Source organism: Pongo pygmaeus, chromosome 3 (genome assembly GCF_028885625.2).
Source record: "Pongo pygmaeus isolate AG05252 chromosome 3, NHGRI_mPonPyg2-v2.0_pri, whole genome shotgun sequence".
Lineage (NCBI taxonomy): Eukaryota > Metazoa > Chordata > Mammalia > Primates > Hominidae > Pongo > Pongo pygmaeus.
In genome coordinates, this window is record NC_072376.2 from 90,777,357 (window position 1) to 90,804,129 (window position 26,773).

Here is a 26,773-nt window from a genome sequence, read left to right on the forward strand (position 1 = left end):
TCATCCCCATTACCGTCCTCTTTGGGAGGAGCCTCCAAGAACTAAGTGGGAGGCAGCCCTTCAGCTGGGAGCCCACACCTCACCCCCACTCAGTTTCCACACCTGCCTCCTCCTACTGCTTCCACATAGATGCTCCTTAATACTCCCCAATTTTCTCCTCCGTTCTCTCCAATGGTTCTTGGTTATTTTTGTTTTTCTTGTTTTTTTTTTTTCCTCATTTTTAATGTCCTGTACTTCACACACTACCCCTAACCTATTTCCCCAAACCCATTTCCCCTAAATTCTGCTGCTCCCATCCTCCCTGTTTTCCTCTTCAGGGGTGAGGTGCTTTATCTGGGGCAAACATACTAAAAAAAAATACAAGAGTTTTCTTTTGAGAAAGCTTCATCTCTACTAATTGAAATTACAGTCATCATTCATATCTATTAGTGTTTGGTTCCAGGACCTCCCACAGACACCAAGATCTGAGGACGCTCAAGTCTCTCATATAAAATGGTGTAGTATTTACATATAATCTATACGTATACTCCCTTATGCTTTAAATCATCCCTAGATTACTTATAAACCTAATACAATGCATATGCTATATAAATAGTTGTTATGCTATATTGTTTAGGAAATAATGACAAAAGAACAAATCTGTATATGTTTAGTGCAGATGCATTTTTATTCTAATATTTTCTATTTGAGGTTGGGGGAATCCACAGATGCAGAATCCGTGATGTAGAACCTACAGATACAATGGGCTGACAGTGTAGTCCTTTCTTCTATGAAATGTCTTAGGCTCAAATCATTTTTTGCTTTATATTTCTCACGGGAAAATAACTTCAGGCAGCTTTCCCACTCTGGGTCAGATAATTCCTTGAGCTCTTGTTTTTGTTTTGTTTTGTTCAAGTTCATGTTTCTCCTCCTTACATTACTCTTTGGTTTTGGTGTTTCTGAACTCACTGGGGACCATGACTACAATTTCCTTTATTAAAGCCATAGCTTTCTTGTGTCATGTTTGCTTTCTACAAGCTGGCTTTAATTCTCCTTTGGTTTGAGTACTAAATGTAGCCACCAGGACTTTGTTTATACCTCTGTTAAGTCCGGAAAGGTATCTTGGCGAGGAAAAGAAAATATAGTAAGAAGCAGATGTGCTGTAACCATACCCTGGTGTAAAGTTTGATAGTAAGAAGTTTTAAGATTCATTTTTTTGCTGAACCCTGCATCTGGGATAAGTGGAACTTACAGGTTTGAAGAATCTATGTCAAGAACAGTGGAACCATTACAAAAAAAAAAAAAAAAACCCAAGTGAAATTAGCTGTCATACAATTTTAATTGGCGTATGTTTCTATAGACATATAAATGTTATCTTGTTACATTCAAATAAATGTGCAGTTATACTTGGAGGTGTCCTTGGGGTAACTTTTATGTGGTTGCTGTCAGGGAGGAATTTTCCATGCCCTAGCATTTTCTCTCTGCTTTCCTGCCCAGGAATCCAGACAGACAGTGTGCTGTCTGCAAGGCTTCAGATAATAAGAATCTACATTCGAGAAGATGGCCGTCTTGTCATTGAATTCAAGACCCATGCCAAATTCAGAGGTAATATCAATGCCGGTTTTTTTTCCAAATTTTTATTAAGAAACATTTCACACATACAGAAACTTGAAAGAATAGAACAGTAAAAAACAGTCAACAATGATTAACATTTTGCTATACATCCATGTGCACATACACCCGTACATACCTTTTTTTGTCACACCATTCAGAAACAAGTTGCAGACTTCGTGTCAAGTTACCCAAAATACTTCAGTTGACATCTCCTAAGAACAAGGACATTCTCTTATACAAACACAATATCATGATCACTTCTAAGATATTTAGCATTGATTCAATAATATCCAGTCTCTATTCATATTTCCTTTATTGTTCCACAAATGTCTTTTCCACTTATTTTTATATTTGTTTATTTTATAACTGCTTACATGAAAAGAAAGAAGTTCCAGTTATGATTCATATGTCACATTTTTATTGTTATATCGCTTTAGTTTCTTTTAATCTAAAATATTCCCCCTACTCTTATTTATTTGCAACACTATTTCAGTGCAGTTTTAAAGAGTGGAGGTATCTTGCTGATAACATTTACCCTTTTAATGATGTTTATAATTATACCCTTCTACTAAGGACTTGAATGGCCCTAAATGTGACTTTTATCTGATGCTGATATTTCTATTTATAAACTACTGAGACCTTTCTACCTCCAAGAAACATATTGGTTAGAATTTAAAGCTATGTATATTCAGTGTTCATTGTCACATAAAGACCCCTATTATTGTGAATATACTCATTAGCACCATTTCCACAAGGAATATTCCTATTGTTTATAAATAAATACCTATGACTATGATGACAATCACAAGTAGGATGATGGGCTGGGGTGAGATGCCATGCTATCCCCACCAGTGTGGAATATATTCTAAGGGGCAAAATGGGCTAACCTTAGTTGTTTGAGAGAAGAACACTAATTCAGTTCTCAGGCTTTTGTGGGGCTCTACCAAGTACAATCAAACTCAAGCTCTACCACAAGTACAATAAGTTCATGTGTTTCCCCTTCAAACAGGACAGTTTGTGATGGAGCACCACACTCTCCCAGATGTGAAATCTTTCATATTGACTCCAGACCACCTTGGAGGAATTGAATTTGACTTGCAGCTATTATGGAGTGCTCAGACTTTTGATTCTCCACATCAACTCTGGAGAGCCACAAGCTCTTATAACAGGTAAATACAGTGACAGAGGCCTCCATGGGTAGAGCTGAATGGTTTTCCATTTCTTTCAGGAGCTTGAGAAATAGTGCTTTTCTCTGAAGGCTAGACTTTTATTTTAAAGGGGAATTGATAGAAATAACCCTCAGCTGGGAGTAGTGGTGCTAGCTGGTAGCCCAGCTACTCAGGAGGATCGCCTGAGCTCAGGAGTGTGAAGCTGCAGTGAGCCATGATGCCACCTGCAAATAGCCACTGCACTCCAGCGTGGGCAACAGAAAGAGATCCTGACTCTTAAAAAATAATAATAATAATTAAAATAAATGACATTCTAGCAAAGAAAGAAAGAAACAAATCTTGCTCAGATCAACTTCTGACATATAAATAGGAAGTGCTTACACTTATTCCGAGGGTGAGACCAGAAGGGGCACACATCACTTTCACCTACAACCTATGGTGGGGAACTTAGTCACATGGCACACCTGCCTACAAGGGAAGCCGGGAAATGTGTCTAACTAAAACCTTTATCGAATAAAGAAATTTCATTTCAATTACAACAACCAGTGCAAAATATAGTGTCTCTGATTAAGTCCATGTGTCGTTTACAAGATTTATTCCTCTCCCACACCCAGTATAGAGGTAGAATAGGAATTTAACAACTATAGTAAAATATCCCCCATCTGTAAAAGGGAAGAATGGAAAAAAAAATTAAAACCACTATGAAAAGGATAAGTGGGCAACCAGGAATCTATCATAAATATATTATCCCCATTTTATAGATAATGAGAGTAAGAGCTATATTTAGCATTAAAATCTTCAAATTGTCTTGAGAATCATTTTCAAAAAAAATTTTTTCTTAACTTAAAATTTTTGATCTTATGTCAGATATTTTTATTGTATGGTGATTCCTTTGAAATTGATATATAGTAACCTTCAAGGACTGTGCTTCATGTACTTTGTCCCAGTTTACAGACAGGGACACTGTCTTCCTTTAAGTACTCTGCTGACATCTTCATTGTCACTTGGATGAAGCCCACCCTCCTTCTGCAGCATACAAGGCCCAGCCTCCCCTCTGGTTTCATCTCAAACCCAGCCTTTTATCCACATTAGTTACTCACCAATCCCTGAACCCACCAGCCCATCCATACCTCCATGTTTTTGCAATTCCCTCAGCCCTTGCTTCTCTTTTCCCCTTGCAAAACTAACTCCTCTGAGACCCAGCCCAGCTCAAATACTGACCCCTTTGTGACAGTTTCCCTGACTTCCCATACAGTACTAGCAGCTCCCTCCTCCTGGTTCCTACCCTGTTCCAGCTTCTGCTGTAACACAGCTCATTATCTTATGATGGTCTATCTGCTCGTCCCAGTTTTTCACTAGATTGTGAGCTTCTCCAGAGTAGAAGGCACATATGATTCATCTTAAATCCCCAGAACTACAGGTTTTAGCATGTGGCAGGTTCTGAGCAAGCATCTTTTAGGAGCTTACCTTTGAGGTGAGGAGATAAAATACATAGATAAATGACAAAATGAAGAACCCCACCAAGCACTCCATGCTAAGCACACTGTGAGAAACACAGGATAATATCAAGACCGTAGTTGTTCAGGGAAGAGAGAGCCAGAGGTTGGGGAGTTGTATAAGGATTCCTGAAAGAGGTTAGACAACTTATGGTCCATGTTGTGATATGGGAAATGCTTAGATTCTAGCAAGGAGATTAAAAGAACTGCAGGATTAAAGACATGTACCTAAGACTGTGTTTGGCATGTTTGAAGGGATAGTGAGGAAATGGACCTAAGTAGTATTTAGGAATAGAGAAAAGTAGGACCGAAGGCTTGGGAGGCTATGCTATTTGTCTTGCATTCATTTGTTCAACAAGTATTTATGGAATGTTTACTGTGTGTCAGAGAAGGTTCTGGGCACCTTGAATATGTTGGTAAACAAAATAAGGATTCCTAAGTATAGGACTTAAAGAAGGAGACACAAAACAGTAGACATAATAAGCAAAGTATAACATATGTCAGAAGGTGATATGTGCTATGGGAAAATGAAAGGTATGTAGCAGGGTAAGGGGAGGCAGGAATGAGTAGACATTATAATTTTAATTAGAATGTTCCCAGTAGACCTTATTTAAGCAGACTTGAAGGAGGTGAGGGAGTTGGCTAGGCAGAAACATGGGGAACAGCGTTCCTGGTAAAGTTCCTAAGATGGCAATATTTGGGCATGCTTGGAGAACAACAAGGATGCCCATATGGCTGGCATGGAGTGAGCAGGGGAGAGAGTAATAGACAATAATGCTGAAGAAGAAAGGAGCGGGGGTAGGGCCACAGGGTGGGGCCGTGTAAACCAGTGTGCAGCCTCTGGCTTCTACTCTCTAGTGCAAGGAGAGCCCCTACAGGGTTTGAGTAGAGCTAGACACGATCCAGCCAGGCATGGATTGTTCTGCCTATTTGAATATTTCTATTAATGAAGGGTTACTATCCACATTATAGGTGTCGGTTTCCATGTAATTTAACTATGGTATACAAAGTCTCATTTCCTGCTGATCCAAGCTTTGAAGGAAAACTGCAGACATACAGACTTTTAGAGTAGGAAGGAGCTTAGAAACAACGGCCATGAAAGTCTGCATGGTTTGTTAAAATCATATAGCCATGGCAGAGGCAAGCTGAGATTCTACAGGCTCCCAGTTTCCAGCCTGTGCCAGTCCACTACACTGACCCCAGGATGTGACATGAAAGTTTTATTATTGTTTTTAACCAAATCTTTGCTGTCACTTTACTGATAAATAGATAAGTATCCCAAAATGGTCAAAACAAGCACAGCATTTATGAGAACTGTTCACAGATCCCTCACAAACAGTTATAATGAAGATTCATAGCCCTGCACTCTCCATTCAATGGATGACAGACTCCCAAGGCCCTTGAAGAAGGTTCCTGAAGCTTCTGAATGCTTGGCTGCCTTCCAGGCCACCTGACAGGGTTGGAGCTGCCACCCAGTCAGAAGTGTGGGAGATGAAGTAGGAGAGAGGTCCTGCTCACAGAGTCATGAACTGGAGAATCCTGGGCCCCCCATAAACAGGGAAGCCCCCAAGACCCCATGAGTGGTCTCTAATGAGAAGTGATCTTGTTCTTCGACTTTATAAAAGGACGAGGCTATAGAGTTTGAAAGGGGAACCTCAAAATTGAGTGTGAGTGAAACGGGTGCAGGGACATTCTGCAGGGTGCTGCTTCCATATGCTCTGGAGTGGTGTCCTGGAATCCTGAGGCATTTGCTACCTCCTGTGTCACAGCAGCACCTGACACTGTCACATCTTCAGAAATAAAAGCTTCTTTTCCATTTGGGAATGCATTAAATAGGGTATCTGTCAACAAGAAACACTAAACAGAAATTGTCAAACAAGTCTCATGAAATCCAAGGAAATGGCCAATTCTGTTCTGTCATCACCTGAGCCTTCAATGTTTTCATATGTAGTGTGCCTTTCTTAGCTTTCCTCATGAGAAGGACCTGAATATATGAATACATGAAAGTAGCTCTATTTAACACCTCTGGATAATACTCTGAAGGTTAGGATAATCTGAGATGAGTTCCCGAAAATGGTGTTTGCAGACTTGTAAAGTTCTTAGATGCTGGACACAAATACCACCTGAAAACTGTATAGTGAAGGCCCTGTCTTTCTGGGTAAGCCAGCAACCTATCAGTTGTTCCCTATGATCACAGTCTGCTCTGCATGTTTCCAGGAAGGACTACTCGGGAGAGTACACCATCTACCTGATCCCTTGCACAGTGCAGCCCACACAGCCATGGGTTGACCCAGGAGAGAAGCCTTTGGCCTGCACTGCACATGCCCCAGAAAGGTAGGAAAATATAGTCAATCCTCATTATTTGTTGATTCCTTATTTGTGAATTCTCCTACTCACTAAAATTTATTTGTAACCCCCAAATCAACATGGTGCTTTCATAGTCATTCACTGACATGCACAGCAGAGTGGCAAAACCTTTGAGTCACTTAACACACACATCCCCAGCTGAAGTCAAACCCGGTGATACTCTGCCTTCTTGTTGCAGCTCTCATACTCCAAACAAGCATCCTGTGCACAGTCTATTCAGTGCCATGTTTTTTGCATTTTTGTGCCTTTTGTTGGTGATTTCTCCATTTAGAATGGCTCCCAAGTATAATGCCAAAGTGCTTTCTAGTATTTCTAAGCATCAGAAGGCTGTAATGTGCCTTATGATACCCATGAGTTCGATAGAAATGAATCAACAATATATATTAAATAAGGGGCCTTTACACAGAGACAGACATAAAACAGGGTTATATGTTAATTGGTTGATATAAGTATTGTGAACAGAGGCTCATAGGAGTCTAACCCTATATTTCTTCTAGTAGCTATGGCTCAATATCCACTAATTCATTATTTATGGAGACTTTATAGAGCATAACAATTGTGAATAATGAGACTCAGCTGTACATCAGCCCATATGCACCTCAGACCTGAGACTGTATTGTGCTGTATATTCACTCATTCATTCATATTTATTCAGCTCTTCTCATGTGTTTTGCTCAGGTCAAGGCATTGAGGTGATAGCACTACACTAGAGCAGAGGATTAAAAGTAATCTGTGCTCTCAGGCAGTTTATAGTCTAGGGTCACCTTTCTAGGAGCTGAGCAAAGTATATAGAAAACATTGCTGGGATAAAATGCCCAAGACAGAATCTGACATTAACATTCAGAGAAGACTATTTGAAATGTGGCTTTTAAATAAAAGACTGAGAATTGGCTACTGGATTTGTCAATACTGAGGTCATTGGTGAACTCCGGCAAGAGCAGGTTTGGTGGACTAAAGGGGATACAAGCCTGATTGGGGTGAGCTTGAGAGAGAGGTGAGAAAGTGGAGACAGCAGGGATAAACAGTGCTTGAGGAGTTGCTATAGAGGATGCCAGAGCAAAGGAACAATAACTGGAAACAGATGAGTAGTCAAATAAACAGCAGGTTTTATTTGCTTTATTTCAGGATGCTTGTATGCTGGTGGGAATAATCCAGTCGAGGGGAAATTTGATGATGCAGGGCATAGAGGGAAAGCTTGCAGAGCCAGATCCTTCAGCAGGGCAAGGGAGTAGATCCAGGGCATGAGGGAAAGGCTGGCCATAGCTGGAAGCACAGAGAGTTCATCCACTGAAGAGGCAGGCAGCGAATCAATGGAAACAGGTGAAAGGATAATTGCGAGACTGGGAGGATAAGGATGACAAAGTGGATATCTGATTGAAGCTATTCTCCCTGTGAAATGAAAAGCCCTACATTTGCTGAAAGTGAAGAATGTCGAGGGTTGAGAAGAGAGGAGGAAAGAAACAGGGCCATCTCAGACAGTGGAAAAGAGTAAATATACTAGAGGGTTACAGCTAGCAGCAGATCAGGCGGTGTGGAACTGCTTTTAAATTGTCATATCGACATAAAATTGTACATATTTAAACTATACAATTCGATAAATTTTGACCTATGTACACACTTGTGAAACATCACCACAGTCAAGATAGTGTCAAGATAGGGAACATATCCATTTCCAAAAAGATTCCTCATGTGCCTTTGTAGTTCCTCCCTCACATCATCCCTTTCCTTTCTGCAGATAACCACAGATCTGTTTTCTGCCACTATAGATGAGTTTGCGTTTTCTAGAGTTTTTTATAAGTGACATCATACAGTGTGAACTATCTCTCTCTGGCTCATCTCACTCAGCATGATGATTTTGATTCATCTGTGTTGGGTGTATCAGTATTTGTTCCTGTTATTTCTGGGTTGTACTTCACGGTATGGATGTACTACAATTTGTTTATCAGTGATCAACTGATGAACATTTCAGTTGTTTCCAGTTTGGGGCTATGATAAATAAAGCTTCTATGAACCTATATGTATGAGCTTTATATAAACATGTGTTTTCCGTTTTCTTATGTAAATACCTAAAAATGGAGTGACTGGATCATATGACAGATGTATGTTTAACTTTTTAAGAAACTGCCAAACTGTCTTCCAGCATGTTTGTAAATATGTAACTATGTATGTCCATTCCCACCACGAGAGTGCACGTGCTCCCTTTCCCATGCATTCTGCTAATGTGGTTGGAGGTCCTGGTGTGGCTGAACAATTAAGGAGTGGGAGGAAAAGAAGAGGAGCTGGAAAGACATGAGGTGGTAGGGAGCAAGGTGCTGGAAATGAGATTTTTGGCGATGGTGCATAATGGGCCTATGAAGAGTAGGTAGCTGTAGCAGGGTGGTGAACAAGCTGTTTGGAGGTGAGGGAGTCAAGGAACTGGGAGTCTGGGGTAGTTGATAGTTCATCTGAATGGATGTTTAAGTCACAAAGATTCATGGCAGGAACAATGCCAGGAAGCACCATAGTTAGCCAAATGAAGGAAGGAAGGTGATCAGGAAAATGGTAGTTGGCTGCAGTAAGGAAGAACAACGGGAAAATAATCTGATGGGATATGCTGGGGAATTTTAATTCATTTAAATGTTTAAAAATTATGTAATATTTCAGATATTCAGAAGACTATATATATATATCATATAGCAGATCTACTACCCACCTTAAGAAACTCAAGAAACAGAACATTACCGGTACTCCTCCAATACCCTCAATGCCCCTCTCCAATCATACTCCCTCTCTCTTCCCCACTAGGGTCACCACTAACCTGATATTTGTATTTATTATCCATTGTTTTGGTTTATGGTTATACCTCATGTATACTTCTACATGGTTTTGCAAGTTTTTGAACTCTAGACAGTAGTCCCCCCTTATCCTTGGAGTAAATGTTCCAGGAGCCCCAGTGGATGCCTGAAACCATACGTAATACCAAACTCTATATGTACAATGTTTTTTCAATCTGCTAACTAAGACAGCTACTAAGTGACTAACAAATGGGTAGCATATACAATGTGGAGATGCTGAACAAAGGGAAGATTCCTGGTCCAGGCAGGATGGAGCAGAAAGGCATAAGATTTCATTATGCTAGTAAAAATGGTATATGATTTAAAACTTATGAATTGTTTATTTTTGGAATTTTTTGTTTAATATTTTTGGACTATGATAGGTCTTGGATAACTGAAACTGAGGAAAGCAAACCCATGAATGAGGGGGGAACCACCGTATATAAGTTTCACACTGCATGAATTCTCTCTGCTACTCTTTTTTTTCACTCAGTGAATCATTTGTTGATTCATTTGTGTTGATTCATGTAGCTGTAGTTTGTTGCTCACTGCATTAAGGTATTCATTGTAGGAAAATTCCACAATGTATTTGACCACTCCCTTTGGCTTTCTCTCTATTATAAAGAAAATTCTTATATATATCTCTTGGTGCACACGTGTAAGAAGAGTTTCTCCAGGGTAGGTTCCGGATTTTTTAAGGAGAGAGAGGAACAATGGTTTGAAACTGGCTGAAAGGATCAAGGAGGACACCAACGCTGTCCTCAGGCCCTGTGTGGCATAAATGTGGGAGGTGGCAGAGGAAGAATGTTGCTGAGGATACTGAGGCTTCAGAGTTGGGGGTCCTTGCCTTACATCAGGGAGATTATTACTTGCAGACGCCCCAGGCTTAACCTTGGATCCCCTATATTGCTCCATATGGATGCGATAGAACTACAACACACATACAAAATCAAGACTGATACAGGGAATTTGGACTTAATACAAGCAATGGGGAAAGGATTCTTTATTTAATAAATAGCATTGGGAAAAGTGGCTAGCCAAATGCAGAAAACTGAAACTGGACTCCATTGCTTGTTTTTGTCAGGTTTGTCAAAGATCAGATGGTTGTAGATGTGTGGCGTTATTACTGAGGCCTCTGTTCTGTTCCATTGGTCTATATATCTCTTTTGGTACCAGTACCATGCTGTTTTGGGACTGTAGCCTTGTAGTATAGTTTGAAGTCAGGTAGCATGATGCCTCCAGCTTTCTTCTTTTTGCTTAGGATTTTCTTGGCTATATGGGCTCTTTTATGGTTCCATATGAAATTTAAAGTAGTTTTTTCTAATTCTGTGAAGAAAGTCCATCGTAGCTTGATGGGAATAGCATTGAATCTGTAAATTACTTTGGGGGCCATTTTCACAATATTGATTCTTCCTATCCATGAGCATGGAATGTTTTTCCATTTGTTTGTGTCCTCTCTTATTTCCTTGAGTAGTGGTTTGTAGTTCTCCTTAAAGAGGTCCTTCACATCCCTTGTAAGTTGGATTCCTAGGTATTTTATTCTCTCTGTAGCAGTTGTGAGTGGGAGTTCACTGATGATTTGGCTCTCTGTCTGTTATTGGTGTCTAGGAATGCTTGTGATTTTTGCACATTGATTATTTATCCTGATACTTTGCGGAAGTTGCTTATCAGCTTAAAGGTAAGTTGGATTCCTAGGTATTTTATTCTCTCTGTAGCAGTTGTGAGTGGGAGTTCACTGATGATTTGGCTCTCTGTCTGTTATTGGTGTCTAGGAATGCTTGTGATTTTTGCACATTGATTATTTATCCTTATACTTTGCGGAAGTTGCTTATCAGCTTAAGGAGATTTGGTGCTGAGACAATGGGGTTTTCTAAATATACAATCATGTCATCTGCAAACAGAGACAATTTGACTTCCTCTCTTCCTATTTGAATACCCTTTATTTCTTTCCCTTGTCTGATTGCCCTGGCCAGAACTTCCAATACTATGTTGAATAGGAGTGGTGAGAGAGGGCATCCTTTTCTTGTGCAGATTTTCAAAGGGAATGCTTCCAGCTTTTGCCCATTCCATATCATATTGGCTATGGGTTTGTCATAAATAGCTCTTATTATTTTGAGATATGTCCCATCAATACCTAGTTTATTGAGAGTTTTTAGCATGAAGGGCTGTTGTATTTTATTGTAGGCCTTTTCTTCCTCTCGTGTATTTTATTCCTTCCCACAAACTTGCTGCTTCTCCCCTGTTGTCACCTTCAGCTGGTGACCTTTCTGCCCTGTTGGAGTGAGGAAACAGAAGAAATCAGAAGAGAACTTATGCAAGCTTCTATCATCATACCTACATCTGTGCATCGGACCTACCAGCATGTATCTGTGCATGTACCCCATATGGCCCACAAAGTCTAAAATATTTACTATCTGGCTGTTTACAGAAAAACTTTGTCAATCTCTCTGTTCTAGGTGCTTACACCCAAATCTTAACAATATCATTGAGACTTCTCTTATTCTGGCACCGTCATCAAGGATTTTAGGCCTCTCCTTTCAAATATATTAAATATCCAATTATTTTCACTGCCCACCTGGCAAAAGCCCTGGTCAGGACCATTATCATCACTTGTCTAAATTATTGAAATAGCCTCTTAACAAAGTCCCCTGCAGCCACCCTGTAGTCTCTTCTTAGCACAGCAAACCCCACTCACTTTTTCAAAACACTCCACAGTTTAAATAAACCCTAAAGTCCTGACAGTACAGTTAAGGCTTTATGGGATCTGGTCCCAAGTTACCTCTCTGATCTTATCTCCCTCACTGTTCTCCAGCCACCCTGGCCGACTGGTCATTCCTCTAATGTATTGTGCACACTCTTACCCCAGACCTTTTGCCTTTGCCATTTCCTCTTCCTGGAGGCTTCCTCTCCACATAGCCACATGTCTTACTCCATTGCCTGTTTCAAGCCTTTGCATGTTTTCCTCTCACTGAGGCCTTCCATGACTGAGTTTCTTCCTTTCTCTCTCTTTATGGTATATATTTAAGGTATAAAACATTATGTTTTGATACACATAGTGAAATGATTACTAAAGTCAAACAAATTAACATACCCATCTCCTCACGTAGTTACCTGCATGCACACTTGTGTGTGTATGATAAGAGTACCTGAAATCTACTCTCTTAGGATATGTCCAGTACATAATATCCTTGCAACTTGGCACCTTTTGACTTACATTTCCCCATATCCCGCTCCTCGTTGCTCCTGGTAACCACTGTTCTCTTTGTTTCTATATATCCGGCTTTTGGAGTTTTTTGTTCCCACCCGAATCAGCTTTTTTTGATTCCATATGTAAGTGAAATTGTGCAGTATTTTTCTGTGTCTGGCTAATTTCACGTAGTATAATGTCCTCCAGGTTCATCCATGTGGTCACAAATGGCAGGATCTCCTTATTTTTTTTAAGACTGACTATTTCATTGTGTGTATATACACCACATTTTCTTTATTGATTAATCCATTGATGGACACTGGTTGTTTCCAAATCTTAACTATTGTGAATAATGTTACAATGAACATAGGAGTGCAGATGTCTCTACAAGATGCTGATTTCCCCTTGTTTGGGTATATACCAGGAATAGGGATTGCTGGGTCATGTAATAGTTCTATTTTTAATTTTTTGAGGATGCTCCATACTGTTTTACATAATGGCTGCACCAATTTACACCCATGACCATATTATTTAGAATTTCCAGTTGAACCTCCTTCTAGCATTACCCTTTCTCTGCCTAATTGTTCTCCTTATCACCTGTTACCTTTTAGCATGCTATTTTTTTTTATTTATTTTGCTTACTATCTTCCTTAGAATGTAACTTCCCTGAGATCATGTTTTTCTGTTTTGTCCACAGATGAATTCATATTACTAGAACGATGTCTATTGTATAATATACGCTTAGTGAATATTTGCTGAATAAATGAGCCCTGGGGCACTAGAGATCATGGAGTAGAGAGCTGGTCAAGAGACTGAAAGAAGGCCAGTCTGGCTAGATGCCAGAAATGGAGGGAAGGGGAAGAGTAGCAGGAGATGAGGCTGTAGAAATAGGCAGAGGCCAGAGCTTTACAGGTCGTGGCAAAAATATTGCTCTTCCTTCTAAGGGATGTGGGAAACCACTGAAGAATATTAAGCAAATTTGAGTTTTTGAAAATGACACTGGCTCATCCATTGCATGATAGATGTAGAATGGCCTAGACAGAACAAATAGTGACTCCAGGGAGAACAGTTAAGGGGCTGGCACCTCTTTTTTTTGCCTTTCACTGAGATAATAACACTAGAAGGAAGAGCAAGTTTGCAAGGGAAGAGCATACTGAGTTTGGGTTATCTGACAGCCATGTAGAGCTACCATTTGACAGCCAGATACATGTTTCTGGAGCTTAGAGGAGAAATCTGGATTAGATAGTTAAATTTGGCATTACTACCTTTGAGATAGCAAATGCACTCAGTGACAAGGCTGAGATCATCTTGGGTGAAGTTATTGAGGGAGAACAATAAGGGTCCCAGAACTGATCCTTGGGGAGCGCTTATCTGCCAGAAGGAGACACGGAAGGAAGGGGCTCAGGAAGAAGGCTGGGGAGGTAGGCACACCGAGCAAGGCAAGAGAGTATCGCCTAGCAAGTCCTGAAAGTGGGACATGTGATAAATAAAGTTTTGATCAGGTCGAAAGAGTCAAAGCCTCAGAGCATGCAGCTCTGGGAAGAAATCTAGCTGGGCTCCAAAGCAGGGAGCACTTTAGAAGTCAAAGAGCAATTTTGGGAGCACCCAGAGTGAAAGGGCCAAAAAAAGCAAAGGATACCAAAGAGCCTAAAGACTAATTATTTTTTAAGACTAATTATTTCTGTTCAAAAGAAATAACTACCAAATAAAGTCCTTTTACCTTACACATCCCTTTATTCAGTGAATATTTAGTGCCCACAACAAAGCTCTGTGCACAATCTTGTGGAGGGTGGGGAAGGGAGGGTGACTCAAATGACATATGCAAAGCTGACCCTGCTCTCAAAGAGCTCTTTGTTTCTCCTTGCATTTAGATTCCTGATACCCATTGCATTCCAGCAGACCAACCGCCCTGTGCCAGTTGTGTATTCACTTAACACTGAATTTCAGCTCTGCAATAATGAGAAGGTGTTCCTAATGGATCCCAATACATCTGATATGTCACTGGCAGAAATGGATTACAAAGGAGCCTTTTCAAAAGGTGAGTTGCTTCCTCCACCTGCAGAAGGAGGCTCTGCCTGGATATGAGAAGCTTTTGGTAAGTCACCGGACTGGCATCTCTGCTCATAAGCTCTCAGTCAGCACCCCAGTAAAGATCCCCCAGGGTTGGTTCCAGGACAGCCAGGATTGAATCTAGGTACAGGCCCATTTCATGCTGCTTCGAAATCAAATCACACACTTGGCACTGTAATGATTGGCAGTGTGATGCCATGGAAAAGCATTGGTCTGAGTAGTAAGAAGACTGGTGTTTCCGACCAGATTCTAGCACATTGTCTAACTCTGGGTCAGTTATTTCCTCAAATCCCATTGCCTCTCAGTCTCAAAAGGATGCCAAACATGTGTGTTCTCCATCATGCTTTCTCTGCTGAAAATGGCTCACTTCACGGTCACTTCTCTATCTGTTTTCCACAGGCTGGATTCTATCCTATCTTTCTCTTGTCAATGACACCAAATTGATGTATTCTGGCAGTTTTTTCCTGTTGGGTTTCCTTTGCATCAGCCTCACCCAACACCATCTTGCCTCTCAGATGACTCCTTCTCACTCTCCTGTCCCTAGCCTCCATCCCCTGCCCCTTCCGTGTTAGTGTCCCCAGATTCCATGCTTGGCTCAGTCTATTCCTACTCTGAGTGCTGCCTCTGGTCATCTCCATGGCTTGGGCCATCCCTTTACTCTGAACTTCTTACACTCCTACTGTTCTGTGGCCATTCCATAGGATTTGACCTCATCCTGGATCTCTCTGAGCTTCATTTCTATGTTTCCACATGCAGATATGAAACTACCGAAGCTCTCCAAGGAGCATGTCTTTCAGACACCTAGAGCTGCCCAAGTCTGGACTTGTCTCCTTCCAAGCATGCTACTCCCACATCTGCTACCCTACTGACTGCATCACCATCCTCTATGTGCCCCAGCCAAAAATCTCAGGGTTATCCTCAACTTCCCCTTCCTACATCCTACGTCCCATCTATCATTAAGATGAGTGGAGTCTGACTCCTAGACATTTCTTGAGTTCATCCTCTTGCCTCACAGCTATATTTTAGGTGCCTGTCTCTCACTAGAGGATTAAAATAGCCCCTACCAGGTCTCTGTGACTTAAGTCTCTTTGTCCTTGACCCATTCGCCATGTTTCTAAGGCCCAAGTGTGTTATTACCTTTCTGCTTAAAACCTTCCAGTGTTTCTTGTTACTTATATATTCAAGTCCAGCCTCCTCAGCACGGTTTGTCTATCTCCCCAGGAGCCTCTCCTGCCAGAGCTTCTACACACCCTCCACTCTTGTCACACTGACTTACTTAGCACCACATAGTAAACGTTTGGGATGAGCATTTGGAATTAGCCAGATTTGTGCTAATTCCAAAATCCTCCTCCCACTACATCATTGCTGTGGAACCTTGGATAAGTTACTTAAAAATGGGAATAATAATTGAAGCTATATTTTGGGCTCTTGGGAGGATTAAGTAAGTTAGTTGCATGTAAAGAGCTTGGTGCCATAGCCGACACATAGGAAACAGCCTACACCAGGGCTTACATCCTTGAAGCATTCAGTATTTTGTACATGGATTTTTTTTTTTTTTTGGCCTAGAATGTTCTCTCCTGCCTCTCGCTCCCACCCCAAATGCACTGTCTGACAAACGCCTACTTGTGTTTCAGGATAGTGCTCGAATATCATGTCTCTTGAAACCCTCCATACCATTCCCTAGGCAGACTTCTGTACCTGGTTTCATGCTCTCTTAACATGACATACCTTCCTCTATTGTGGAATGTAACAGTATAGCATTTGGGTGATTAATAAAGTATTGTGGTGGTTTGGTTTGAGAGCGTAGTACCTTGACTTGGAATCCCACCCTCACCGTTTGCTTGCTTTGTGACCTTCAGCAAATCACTTAGCCCCACTCAGTGCCTCAAGTTTCTCATCTGCAAAATTGTGAACACTACATGAGTTATTACATGAGAGGACTTGGTACAGTACCTGGCAAATAATATGAGTTTGATAAATGTGAGCTATTTTAATCAATCACTGTGCGTTTGTTTCCATCCTCTCAACTGCATCTCACATACCTTGGTATCCCCCGTGCATAACAGAATACTTTGCTTCCCTTAAATGCTTAATTAATGCTTATTGAAAAAAAGAAGCCATAAATGTTCCCAACAAGAAAACTCTGAGAAAACTCAGAGAAAAAAAGAAAATAAGAATAAAAAAGAAGCAATAAATGAATGAATGAGTATTTTAGGGGCACATGGAATCATGGAGCTCTTCATAGAAAAGTGCTTTTCACTCTAAGGGAGCATATTTAACCCCTTTCAACCCTTGACATTTGTTTTTCTTTCATCTTAAAGTCTGACCTAATTAATGCCTTTCGATTTTTTCAGGTCAAATCCTTTATGGCCGAGTACTTTGGAATCCAGAACAAAATCTTAATTCTGCTTACAAACTCCAGCTGGAGAAAGTCTATCTTTGTACGGGCAAGGATGGCTATGTGCCTTTCTTTGATCCCACGGGGACCATCTACAATGAAGGGCCCCAGTATGGATGCATTCAGCCAAACAAACACCTAAAACACAGATTCCTGCTGTTGGTATGCTAAATTCTCACTATTAGTGTTAAAGAGCAGACACTTGAGCAGATTTCCTCAGCTATGACTTCTGCCTAAAGTAGATAGAGCTCACTCTTGATATTTCCTACTCTATATATGTTTGTGTTGTTGTTTCTTTCAGATCAGCTAAATACTAGTACATAGGTGGTGGTTACGGTGAATAACAAGACAAGCTTCTATTGACGTCCTTGGAAAAGGAAACTCTAGGCCAATGTTTCTCAGAGTATGGTTCAGAGACCTGGAGTGTCCCTATACTCTTTCAGGGAGTCTACAAAGTCAAAATTACTTTCAAAATAATATGATGATGACTCTTTTTTTTTCATACTTATTCCCTCATGAGTTTAGAGAGTTTAAAAAGTTTATCAATAAAATTTCAGATTCCACATTGTAACGAATCTTTAAAAAATAACCACTCACCAAGTCTTGATTTAGTATCAAAAAAGAGGCAGGGCATGGTGGCTCCTGCCTGTAATCCCAACATTTTGGGATGCTGAGGTGGGAGAATCACTTAAGCTTAGGAGTTTGAGATGAGCCTGAGAAACATAAGGAGGCCCCATATCTACAAAAAAAGATTTGAAAATTAGCTGGGCTTGGTGACATGCACTTGTAGTCACAGCTACTTGGGAGGCTGAGGTGAGAAAATCACTTGAGACTGGGAGGTCAAGGATGCAGTGAGCCAAGATTGCACCACTGCACTCCAGCCTGGGCAACAGAGCGAGACCCTTTCTCAAAGAAAAAAAGGGAAAAAAAAGTCATAATTATTTGAAAAAGCTATTAACTACATAGCTTTATGAGGCCAGATTTTCTTCATACACTTTAGACAAAACAGCATATCACAGCTGATGGAATTCAGAAGCAGTTATGAGAATCCAGTTTTTTCCCTGAGATTACAAAAATGTAAAACATTGCCAGCTCTCTTTATTGGGGAAGGGAATGAATTTGGGTATTTTCACGAAAAAATATCTTACTTAAGTTAACACGTAATGAGTTTCTTACTGTCAGTTTAAAATGAATTAATAAGTAAATGCTTAAAATTTTTTCAGGTTTAATTTTTAACTGAGTAAATGTTGATGGATATAAGTCATATAAACAGAAACTCTCTGGGGTCCTTGATTTGTAAGTGTGTAAAGGGTCCTGAGACCAAATAACTTGAGAATTATTGGGCTAGAATATCCCACTTTTTGCATTTTGAGATCACAAAAGCCACCACATGTCCTTTTTGAAAAGGACGGTGGGTTCCCAGAGTTAGTGTATTTGTCTGTTCTCACACTGCTAACGACATGCCTGTAACTGCGTAATTTATAAAGGGAAGAGGTTTCATTGACTTACAGTTCAGTATGGCTGGGGAGGCCTCTTACAGTCATAGCGGAAGGGGAAGCAAATACGTCCTTCTTCACATGGCGGCAGCAAGAAGTGCCGAACAAAGGGGAAAAAGCCTCTTAAAAAACCATCAGCGGGCCGGGTGCGGTGGCTCAAGCCTGTAATCCCAGCACTTTGGGAGGCCAAGGTGGGCGGATCACGAGGCCAGGACATTGAGACCATCCTGGCTAACACAGTGAAACTCCGTCTTTACTAAAAATACAAAAAAATTAGCCGGGTGTGGTGGCGGGCGCCTGTAGTCCCAGCTACTCCGGAGGCTGAGGCAGGAGAATGGCGTGAACCCAGGAGGCGGAGCTTGCAGTGACCCGAGATCGTGCCACTGCACTCCAGCCTGGGCAACAGAGCAAGACTCCGTCTAAAAAAAAAAAACCATCAGATCTCATGAGAACTCACTCACTATCACAAGAACATTACAGAGGTAACTGTCCCCATGATTCAGTTACTTCCTATTGGTTCCCTCCCATGACACATGGGGATTATGGGAACTATAATTCAAGATAAGATTTGGTGGGGACACAGCCAAACCATATCAGGCAGCCACTGACTTATGGAGAGGGCTTCACAGCACATACTCTCCCAACCCAACCTAAAGCCAGGAGTGATGAGTACTTTTCTCCTCCCAGTCACTGCCACCTACCAATATAGTGGAACCATCTTTCTAAATCTTGCATTTTTTTTTTCTGAAATCCTAGGACCGCAATCAGCCAGAGGTAACTGATAAGTACTTCCATGATGTGCCTTTTGAGGCTCACTTTGCCTCCGAGTTGCCTGATTTCCATGTGATCAGTAGCATGCCAGGTGTGGATGGATTTACTCTAAAAGTAGATGCACTCTATAAGGTGAGTTTGGTGAGAAGAACAGAAGCTTAAGACCAAGTCTACTTTATAGCTTGAAAAAAAAAAAAAAGGAGGAGGACTGCAACATCTCTGGATTCTTCATCATTCTGCCATTCTTGCTGGCAGATCTTTTCTTATTATTGTTAAGCTTATCACCCACCCAAAATTTTCACATGTATCCCCAGTAGACCAAAACAATGATACAATGATTGACTTTGCATATAGTCACTTGTCATTGTGCACATCATGGCTGCATGTGACACTCCAGTTTTTCCTAACTTCTTTTATATTGCATCCCTTTTTGGTTCTATGTTAGCCCAGCTGATTTTCATGGACATATGAAAAACATTTAAAAAATCATAATACAATACAGCAATTTAGAATAGCAAGAATTACTATTTGATAAACACAAATACCTTAAGTCTTAGCAATGAACATGAACTTTCAAGATCAAATTTCACTTTTTTTGTCTCTAAATATTAATCTATGACCCTTCAGAACTATTATCATGCTTCAGAAGTTATTTCAAAACCATGAAGCATTTTAATGGAGGAAGATGAGGGGGAGATAAAATACTTGATGATATAGCCTGATCGAGAAAGTGTTTAGAAAATGTTTGTCACGTATCTGTGTATTATGCACAGAGTATATGTTTAGTGAATATTTTGTTGAATGACTCCATTTTCACTGAACTTCACCAATAAATAGTAAATTGGCATAACACATAATTGAAGGTCACTGTAAATAAATGTGGTTTTTATGCTATTATTTCACTGCTATCAATAAAGACAGAAAAATATAAGCATTCACTTAGCTAAAGAGACCATGAAAGATAATTTCTTAGGCTATTCCACGTACACATAGGGAAACAAAAAAGAATCTGAATAGCTGACTCAAGATCATCTTAATTTGGAAATAAAATAGAACCTATATTTGGTTCAGTTCTCTATGTATTAGTAGACACCAACCATTGCTCATGCTTTTCTGGAAATCAGTTATCTATCAAGGCATATAGTGGCAATTATCCTTCCATTTCCTTTCTTCAGAGGTGGTCTGTGGGCAACAACAACTTGTTCGGTTTGTCCCCCTGCAGGTGGAAGCAGGACACCAGTGGTATCTCCAGGTCATCTACATCATTGGCCCTGACACCATCTCAGGGCCACGGGTCCAGCGCTCTCTCACAGCTCCACTCAGACGCAACCGAAGGGACCTGGTGGAGCCCAATGGCCAGCTGACCCTTGATGATTCCCTCATCTATGACAATGAAGGAGACCAAGTCAAGAATGGCACCAATATGAAGTCCCTGAATCTGGAGATGCAAGAGCCGGCGGTAGCTGCGTCCCTATCACAGACTGGGGCGTCCATTGGCAGCGCCCTGGCTGCAATCATGCTTCTACTTCTGGTGTTTTTGGTGGCTTGTTTTATCAATAGGAAATGCCAGAAACAGAGGAAGAAGCAGCCCGCAGAAGACATTTTGGAAGAATATCCTCTGAATACCAAGGTAGAAGTGCCCAAGAGGCACCCGGACCGGGTGGAGAAGAATGTGAATAGACAGTACTGCACTGTGCGGAACGTCAACATCCTGAGCGAGCCTGAGGCGGCTTACACGTTCAAAGGTGCTAAAGTCAAAAGACTGAATCTAGAAGTCAGAGTTCACAACAATTTACAAGATGGAACAGAAGTTTAATGGAGGAGACCTATGTGTATTTTTTTCTAAAATCATTTTTATAAAATGGGGGGAATACTGGTATTTTTATAATCTCGCAGATAAAAAAGGGAAAACTATAGCTTTGAGTGGCAGACAGCACACATAACATGCATCAACTCACAACTGAGCTACCTCATTCAACAAAGAACCACTGAGACCCCCAGAGTATTACAGTTATTTCCGTAGATCCCTTTAATAGTGTCAACAACTGTACACAGCTTCTTCTGTAAGGCTGGTCTTAGAAAACAAGTACTTTAGTATCAGGACAGGAGTTGAACAATTAGGTTAGCAGATGGAGATGAGAGGACTGGGTAGTGTACCATGGCAGATCTCAGAGAGAAGAAGTAGGTACGGGGCCTTTAGTACCCTCCCCCAGCCCCAGGTTTCTCCTGCAGGGCTTTTCCTGAGCCCCCAGACAGCAGAGTATGAACTGCTGACACCCAGATTCCATTAAAAATTCTGCTAATCGACACAACACATATATTTGCTCATGATTTTCACTTGACAGCGTATGCTCCTTGGCCTCTAATTGTACTTTGCTTTTCCAGAGCCCTTTTTACCTGGGGATTTCAATGTGCTTAAGTAAAATCCTCTGAAAACCACGGGAGCCTCCGCCTCCTCAGCCACAGAGAACTCCCTCCTACAAAGGGGGAGACTGAAACCCGAGTTAAGGAGGGGCCTGGCAGGCATATCAGAGCACATTAGTGATGCCCTTCACCCCAGGGAGGTGTCTTTGTTCCCAACTAGTTTACGTGGCACTGAGACATCCCTCCCTGACCAAGGATTCTGCAAAACAGGATCAACGTACTATGGCCTTTTAATTCAACATTGCCATAAATGCTTTAAAGAAAACCCACCACACTTTCCTGCTACTCCAGTCTTTGCCCGTTCCTGTAACAGACAATCCCATGTGCTTTGCTAGGTATGGGTTTTTATTCTGTTAGTGCTTTGGGAAAGTAAGTGATTCATTTGAATAAGGCAAATTAGGAGAAAGCCCAGGTTGGGGTGAAATCAGACTTAACAGATACATGCTGATTCTCCTTGCTGTGTGTGACACAGCAGACAGAGGCACTGTTCCTGGTGCAGTATTTCAGGGATTTCTCTTTGAGGGGTTCTTTTCTGGTAGCTCAGGCAATTATTTTTACCATCAGCACATGACAAGACCATGAACACATGGCTCTAAAATAATTTAGTGTTCAAGCATCAGCTTAACTATTTTGTGTAGGCTACACACAGCTTGCTTTTATTTCTCTTCTGTTTCTGCCTTATTGGCGGAAACATAAGCATGCATGCCATGTTGTTTTGAATTGGAGGCACAATTTCATTGTTCGAGAGTAAAAGACATGTCCTCTTCTGATGCATGGCACACCATAGTCACCAAGCAAATAACAGAGCCTTCACATTGTGTAATCTTTGTATGAGAATGACTCAAGCTCTTTGAGAACATTCCAAACTAGTAACATTTCGCTACTAAAAGCTAGAAAGGATGAACTGTGAAAGGTTCCAGGCAGCTCTGTGAGACTCCAAGCTCCTTGAAAGTAGGACCTTTGTGAGCCGCGCCTTTCATTCTTCAACAGTGCCTTGCATGTAACAAGCACTCCGGAAATGTTTGTTGAATGAATGAATGAATAGTGTCATGGGTGAATGATAGGGGAGTAAATTTAGGAAGGGGAAGTGAGAGAGTGTGGTGGCAATATCACAAGAGAGGAGAGAGGAAAACAACTATCTTCGCTACTTGGATTATGAGATAACCTTTTCTTGGAGGAAAGAAACACGGCTTTACAAAGGCATGACTCTGGTGGTGGTCCTAAGGAAGCATGAGCAGAAAATTCATAATAATGTATCAGCAGGAGATGAGACTATGAATTGGCATCCAGAACAGGAGATTTAGGCAAAATCTAATTTAGCATTCTGAGATAAATGTCAGGTTTTCAGGAGAGAATGAGTTGGGGTGAGCCCAGAGTCTGAAACTCCTGACTGGTCAGGTGCTACTTAAGACCAGCTTGGGTAATTCAGGGCAGAACTCCTGTATCAGCCTCATGGATACCCAGAATTGGTATCTCATGGCTGGAGAGCTGATCAGCCAGGCACAGAATCTCCAGAACAACCTAGAGAGCTAATGCTAATTTGTAGAGTGAATTTCCATTTGGCCTATTATTTGTAACTGTGTAACTGCTCCAAGTGCCAGAATGCTTACACGTTAAAGCAGCACCTTTCCATTTGCCCACATATTCTTCTTGCACACCCTTCCATTACTGCTGAATAGGACACTGCATGGGAAGAGTGCAGAGGTGGGAATGAAGCTAGAGTGGGAAGGACTAAAGACTGATCCCCAGAGTGCTCCCAGCAACCGCCACGTACAAGGTCTGAAATGACAAGGGCAAGAGTGAGATAGGAAATTGTGTGTGAAAGGAAAGCCCTTGCAGTATTTCTGCCTCCCTTTCTTTCTGCCTTTCACCCCACTAAATGTACGTTATTGAATGCCAGTACTTCTCTAGTGGATGCACACTTGTTAAATAGTGTTAAGAGATGTGGAGATGAGATATACCCCTTTGATGTAGAATTATTCATTTGGTTTGTTTCATACTTCATTATAGGAATCAAGTAATTTGGTGACTAATGTGGATTATATTTCAGTCAAAGCTCTGCTTTCAATTTCTCTGATTTGCTCACTAATGCCTTGTGTGTGTTTTACTAACCTTTTATATCTTGCCTTCAAGTGAAAAGGAACAAACAACTCTCAGTGGTTACTACTTGCTTTTATATGCTGGCTGTGAAGGTTAAAAGAAAGAATGGTCTGTACCATTTTTTCTGCCTTGCTGCCCTTTTATTGTACCCCAGGCCTCCTAGAGGACTCCTGCAGATTCTATTGTTGGGTGGGAAATAGTGTTGGAATGTGTTTGCACAGTCTTATGATATTCAGTCTCAGTCTGCTATAGGTATTTGTTATTCTTGGATACTACACACCTGCTCAGACTGAGTAAACATTTGTGGTGCTGTCAACCTGATTTCTTGACTCTCAAATGATTTTTGTATTTCCAATATGAATTTATGTGTTATGAATTTCTCATTTCTCCAATAGTATATGCCACTATATAAATTTGTATTAATAAATGACAGTCTGGTTGGTTTTTTGTTTGTTTTCCTATGTTCTTTTTAGATTATATCTCTTATTAATATAGACATTGCCATTAAGATGGCAAAATTCATTCTAAAATTTGAAGCAGTCTTTTGGAGAAAACCCTTCTAATGAGGGTGAATCTGAGACACTCATTAACTGTGTTCAGAGTAAGATGCTGAATAAATTATATGTTCCCAGATTATCATAGGTCTTTGGCAATCAGTGAAATTCTGAGACAAAGAGGAGTAATTAAAATTTCCATGTGCCATATAATAAGATGATTTTTGTATTTATTATCAAAACTTCTAAAAAGACATGATATAGTATGAGGGTGGCTTATGTCCTTCTGTGCACATGCAAATATTTAAGCATCCATCACTGACCCTGGGAAAGACCAAAGCTCCAAACAAGAGTTTATAGACTCATGAAGGGAAAAATCAGAGTCAAAATGGAGCTGTACCCAGCTGGTCTTTGCATTCTGCAAGTCTGTGCGTTTGTATGCCTTTCCCTTCTGATAAAACAAATAACTGCCAATAAAAGTGACCAGCAGGGCTCTGTTGGCACGTTTGCAAACTCAGCAAGACTTGAGAACACATGTTTATAGAAAATCTGTGGAAGGGATGCCACAACCAATCCTGGAAGTTGCTGAGATGCTGCCAGGAGCTTAATGTAAACTTCCAACCCTCACAATTTCCTGTGATTATCTGTTGCCTTAGAGCAGACTCTCTGCCCTGGAATTCACTTCTCTAGAGTGCAGAGAAGCTGTACCAGAAATTAATCTAAGAATTGTTAGGATTGTCTATAAAAATGCTTCTGAGACTGGAAATGTCATGGCCATAAAATTTAGGGATCTTGAGGAATAGTGGCAGAAAATGAGTTCCCATTTAGAATTTAAAATGCCTCACAGACTGCTTTTGAAGAAATGTACTGGGAGTGGTGGAAGGAGACTATATTTGGAATATGTTATTAAGTTCAACTACATGAAATTGATGATTTGATAGGTTAAAAATAGTCCAATATCAATAGTTTTGTATGTCTCAACCTAATATTAAGATACCACAATATGTAATAGAGATTCTGTCCCCAAATGAGCCACAGAGAACTCTTAGCTAGAACCCTGTGCGCTGAGAGTAGCTAATGCCCTGGGACTGTTACAGGGACTATATCAAATGATATATTGGGCATATCTGGCAATGCTCCAATCAAGAACAATGATTCCCTTATATTCTGTACCTCATTCAGTCTTCATAACAACCCCGTAAGACATAGTTGTCCTAGATAATTTCCTTTGAAAGTTTCATATGAATTTCAGAATTTCAAATCTTTGAAGGCCTTCACAAGCACAACTTGATGTGGCTTTAAAATGGTCCCAGCTCCTATAACCTAAATTTAATGCTTGTCATGAAAAATTACATCACTTGATTAATACAACAAAATAGACCTATGCTGCAACCCTCTCTAAAAAAGCTAGCAGAATTTTATCCCTAGGCTCATTTTGGTTTAAGGCCAAGTTCCAAGACTACTCAGCAAGTTATAAAAGTTATTAGACTTTCGGCCTATGGGATAATTTTCATAAATTGTTAAAAACTAGTATCAAGATATCTCAGTTCCAAGACTACTCAGCAAGTTATAGAAGTTATTAGAATTTCAGTCTCTGGAATAATTTTCATAAATTGTTAAAAACTAGCATCAAGATATCTCCCTTAAACATCCCACTAAGGAATGTTTTTAAAATGAACCAGTGCTGGATACTAGCAACTCCCAAGAGTCCCTCTGTGGCTGATTCTGTTTGCTGCACACTGAATCTGCCCTGCCCTGTGCTCTGGGAAACCAACTTTTCATCAACTGCTTCTTCAAGGCTCCTTTGCCTCTCGCTTCTGGTTGAGGTTGTCCAAGTGGAACCACTGATGAGAGAGAAGATGATGTGTGTTTAGCCTCCTCCCTGCTTCCTTCTGCCTTGTGATTCTGGGGTGGCTGCATCTCTCCCTGGCCACAGGTGTCACGGGTTCTGATGAAACCCCTTCCCTCCCTTGCCCATGCAAGGCTAGTCATGATTTCATCCTGTCCTTAGTCCTTGGAGACTATATCATCCCTGTGGATACCTAACCGAACTCTGCCCATGAGTTTGTAAATAGCTCCTTTATTTGACTCTTTATTCAGACCCTTTAAGTACGCTGTCTTTCTGTCCAAACTCTTATACAGTCCTTAAATTCAGTGCCATTTGGTTCCACTTCTCTAATGTAAATCAAAATTAAATACTTGAACTCAAATCTTGTCTCAGTTTTAAATTTGCTTGTTATTGTAAAGAGTGATGTGCTGATAAATGCTTCACAACGGACCTTGGGGGTAAAGGGAGGCTCCATTTACAGTATTTCCTGGTTTTTGTGTTGTATATACTCCCACTATGGCTGAATACAACCCATTAGCATAATATCACTGAATGTGGACTTGGGAA

At 40.7% G+C, this 26,773-nt stretch overlaps 1 protein-coding gene across 1 annotated transcript in view; it reads left to right on the forward strand.

Annotated features, from left to right (window-relative positions):
* Positions 1–24,311, forward strand: part of FRAS1 (Fraser extracellular matrix complex subunit 1) — a 466,621-nt gene extending 442,310 nt beyond the window's left edge. The window contains exons 68-74 of the mRNA XM_054485882.2: positions 1,477–1,584; positions 2,603–2,762; positions 6,476–6,592; positions 14,497–14,663; positions 17,050–17,255; positions 19,346–19,492; positions 20,583–24,311. Of these exons, the coding sequence (XP_054341857.1) occupies positions 1,477–1,584; positions 2,603–2,762; positions 6,476–6,592; positions 14,497–14,663; positions 17,050–17,255; positions 19,346–19,492; positions 20,583–21,176 (1,499 nt within the window). The 3' untranslated portion in view covers positions 21,177–24,311. The remainder of the gene's footprint in view (positions 1–1,476; positions 1,585–2,602; positions 2,763–6,475; positions 6,593–14,496; positions 14,664–17,049; positions 17,256–19,345; positions 19,493–20,582) is intronic.
* Positions 24,312–26,773: the final 2,462 nt, after the last annotated feature.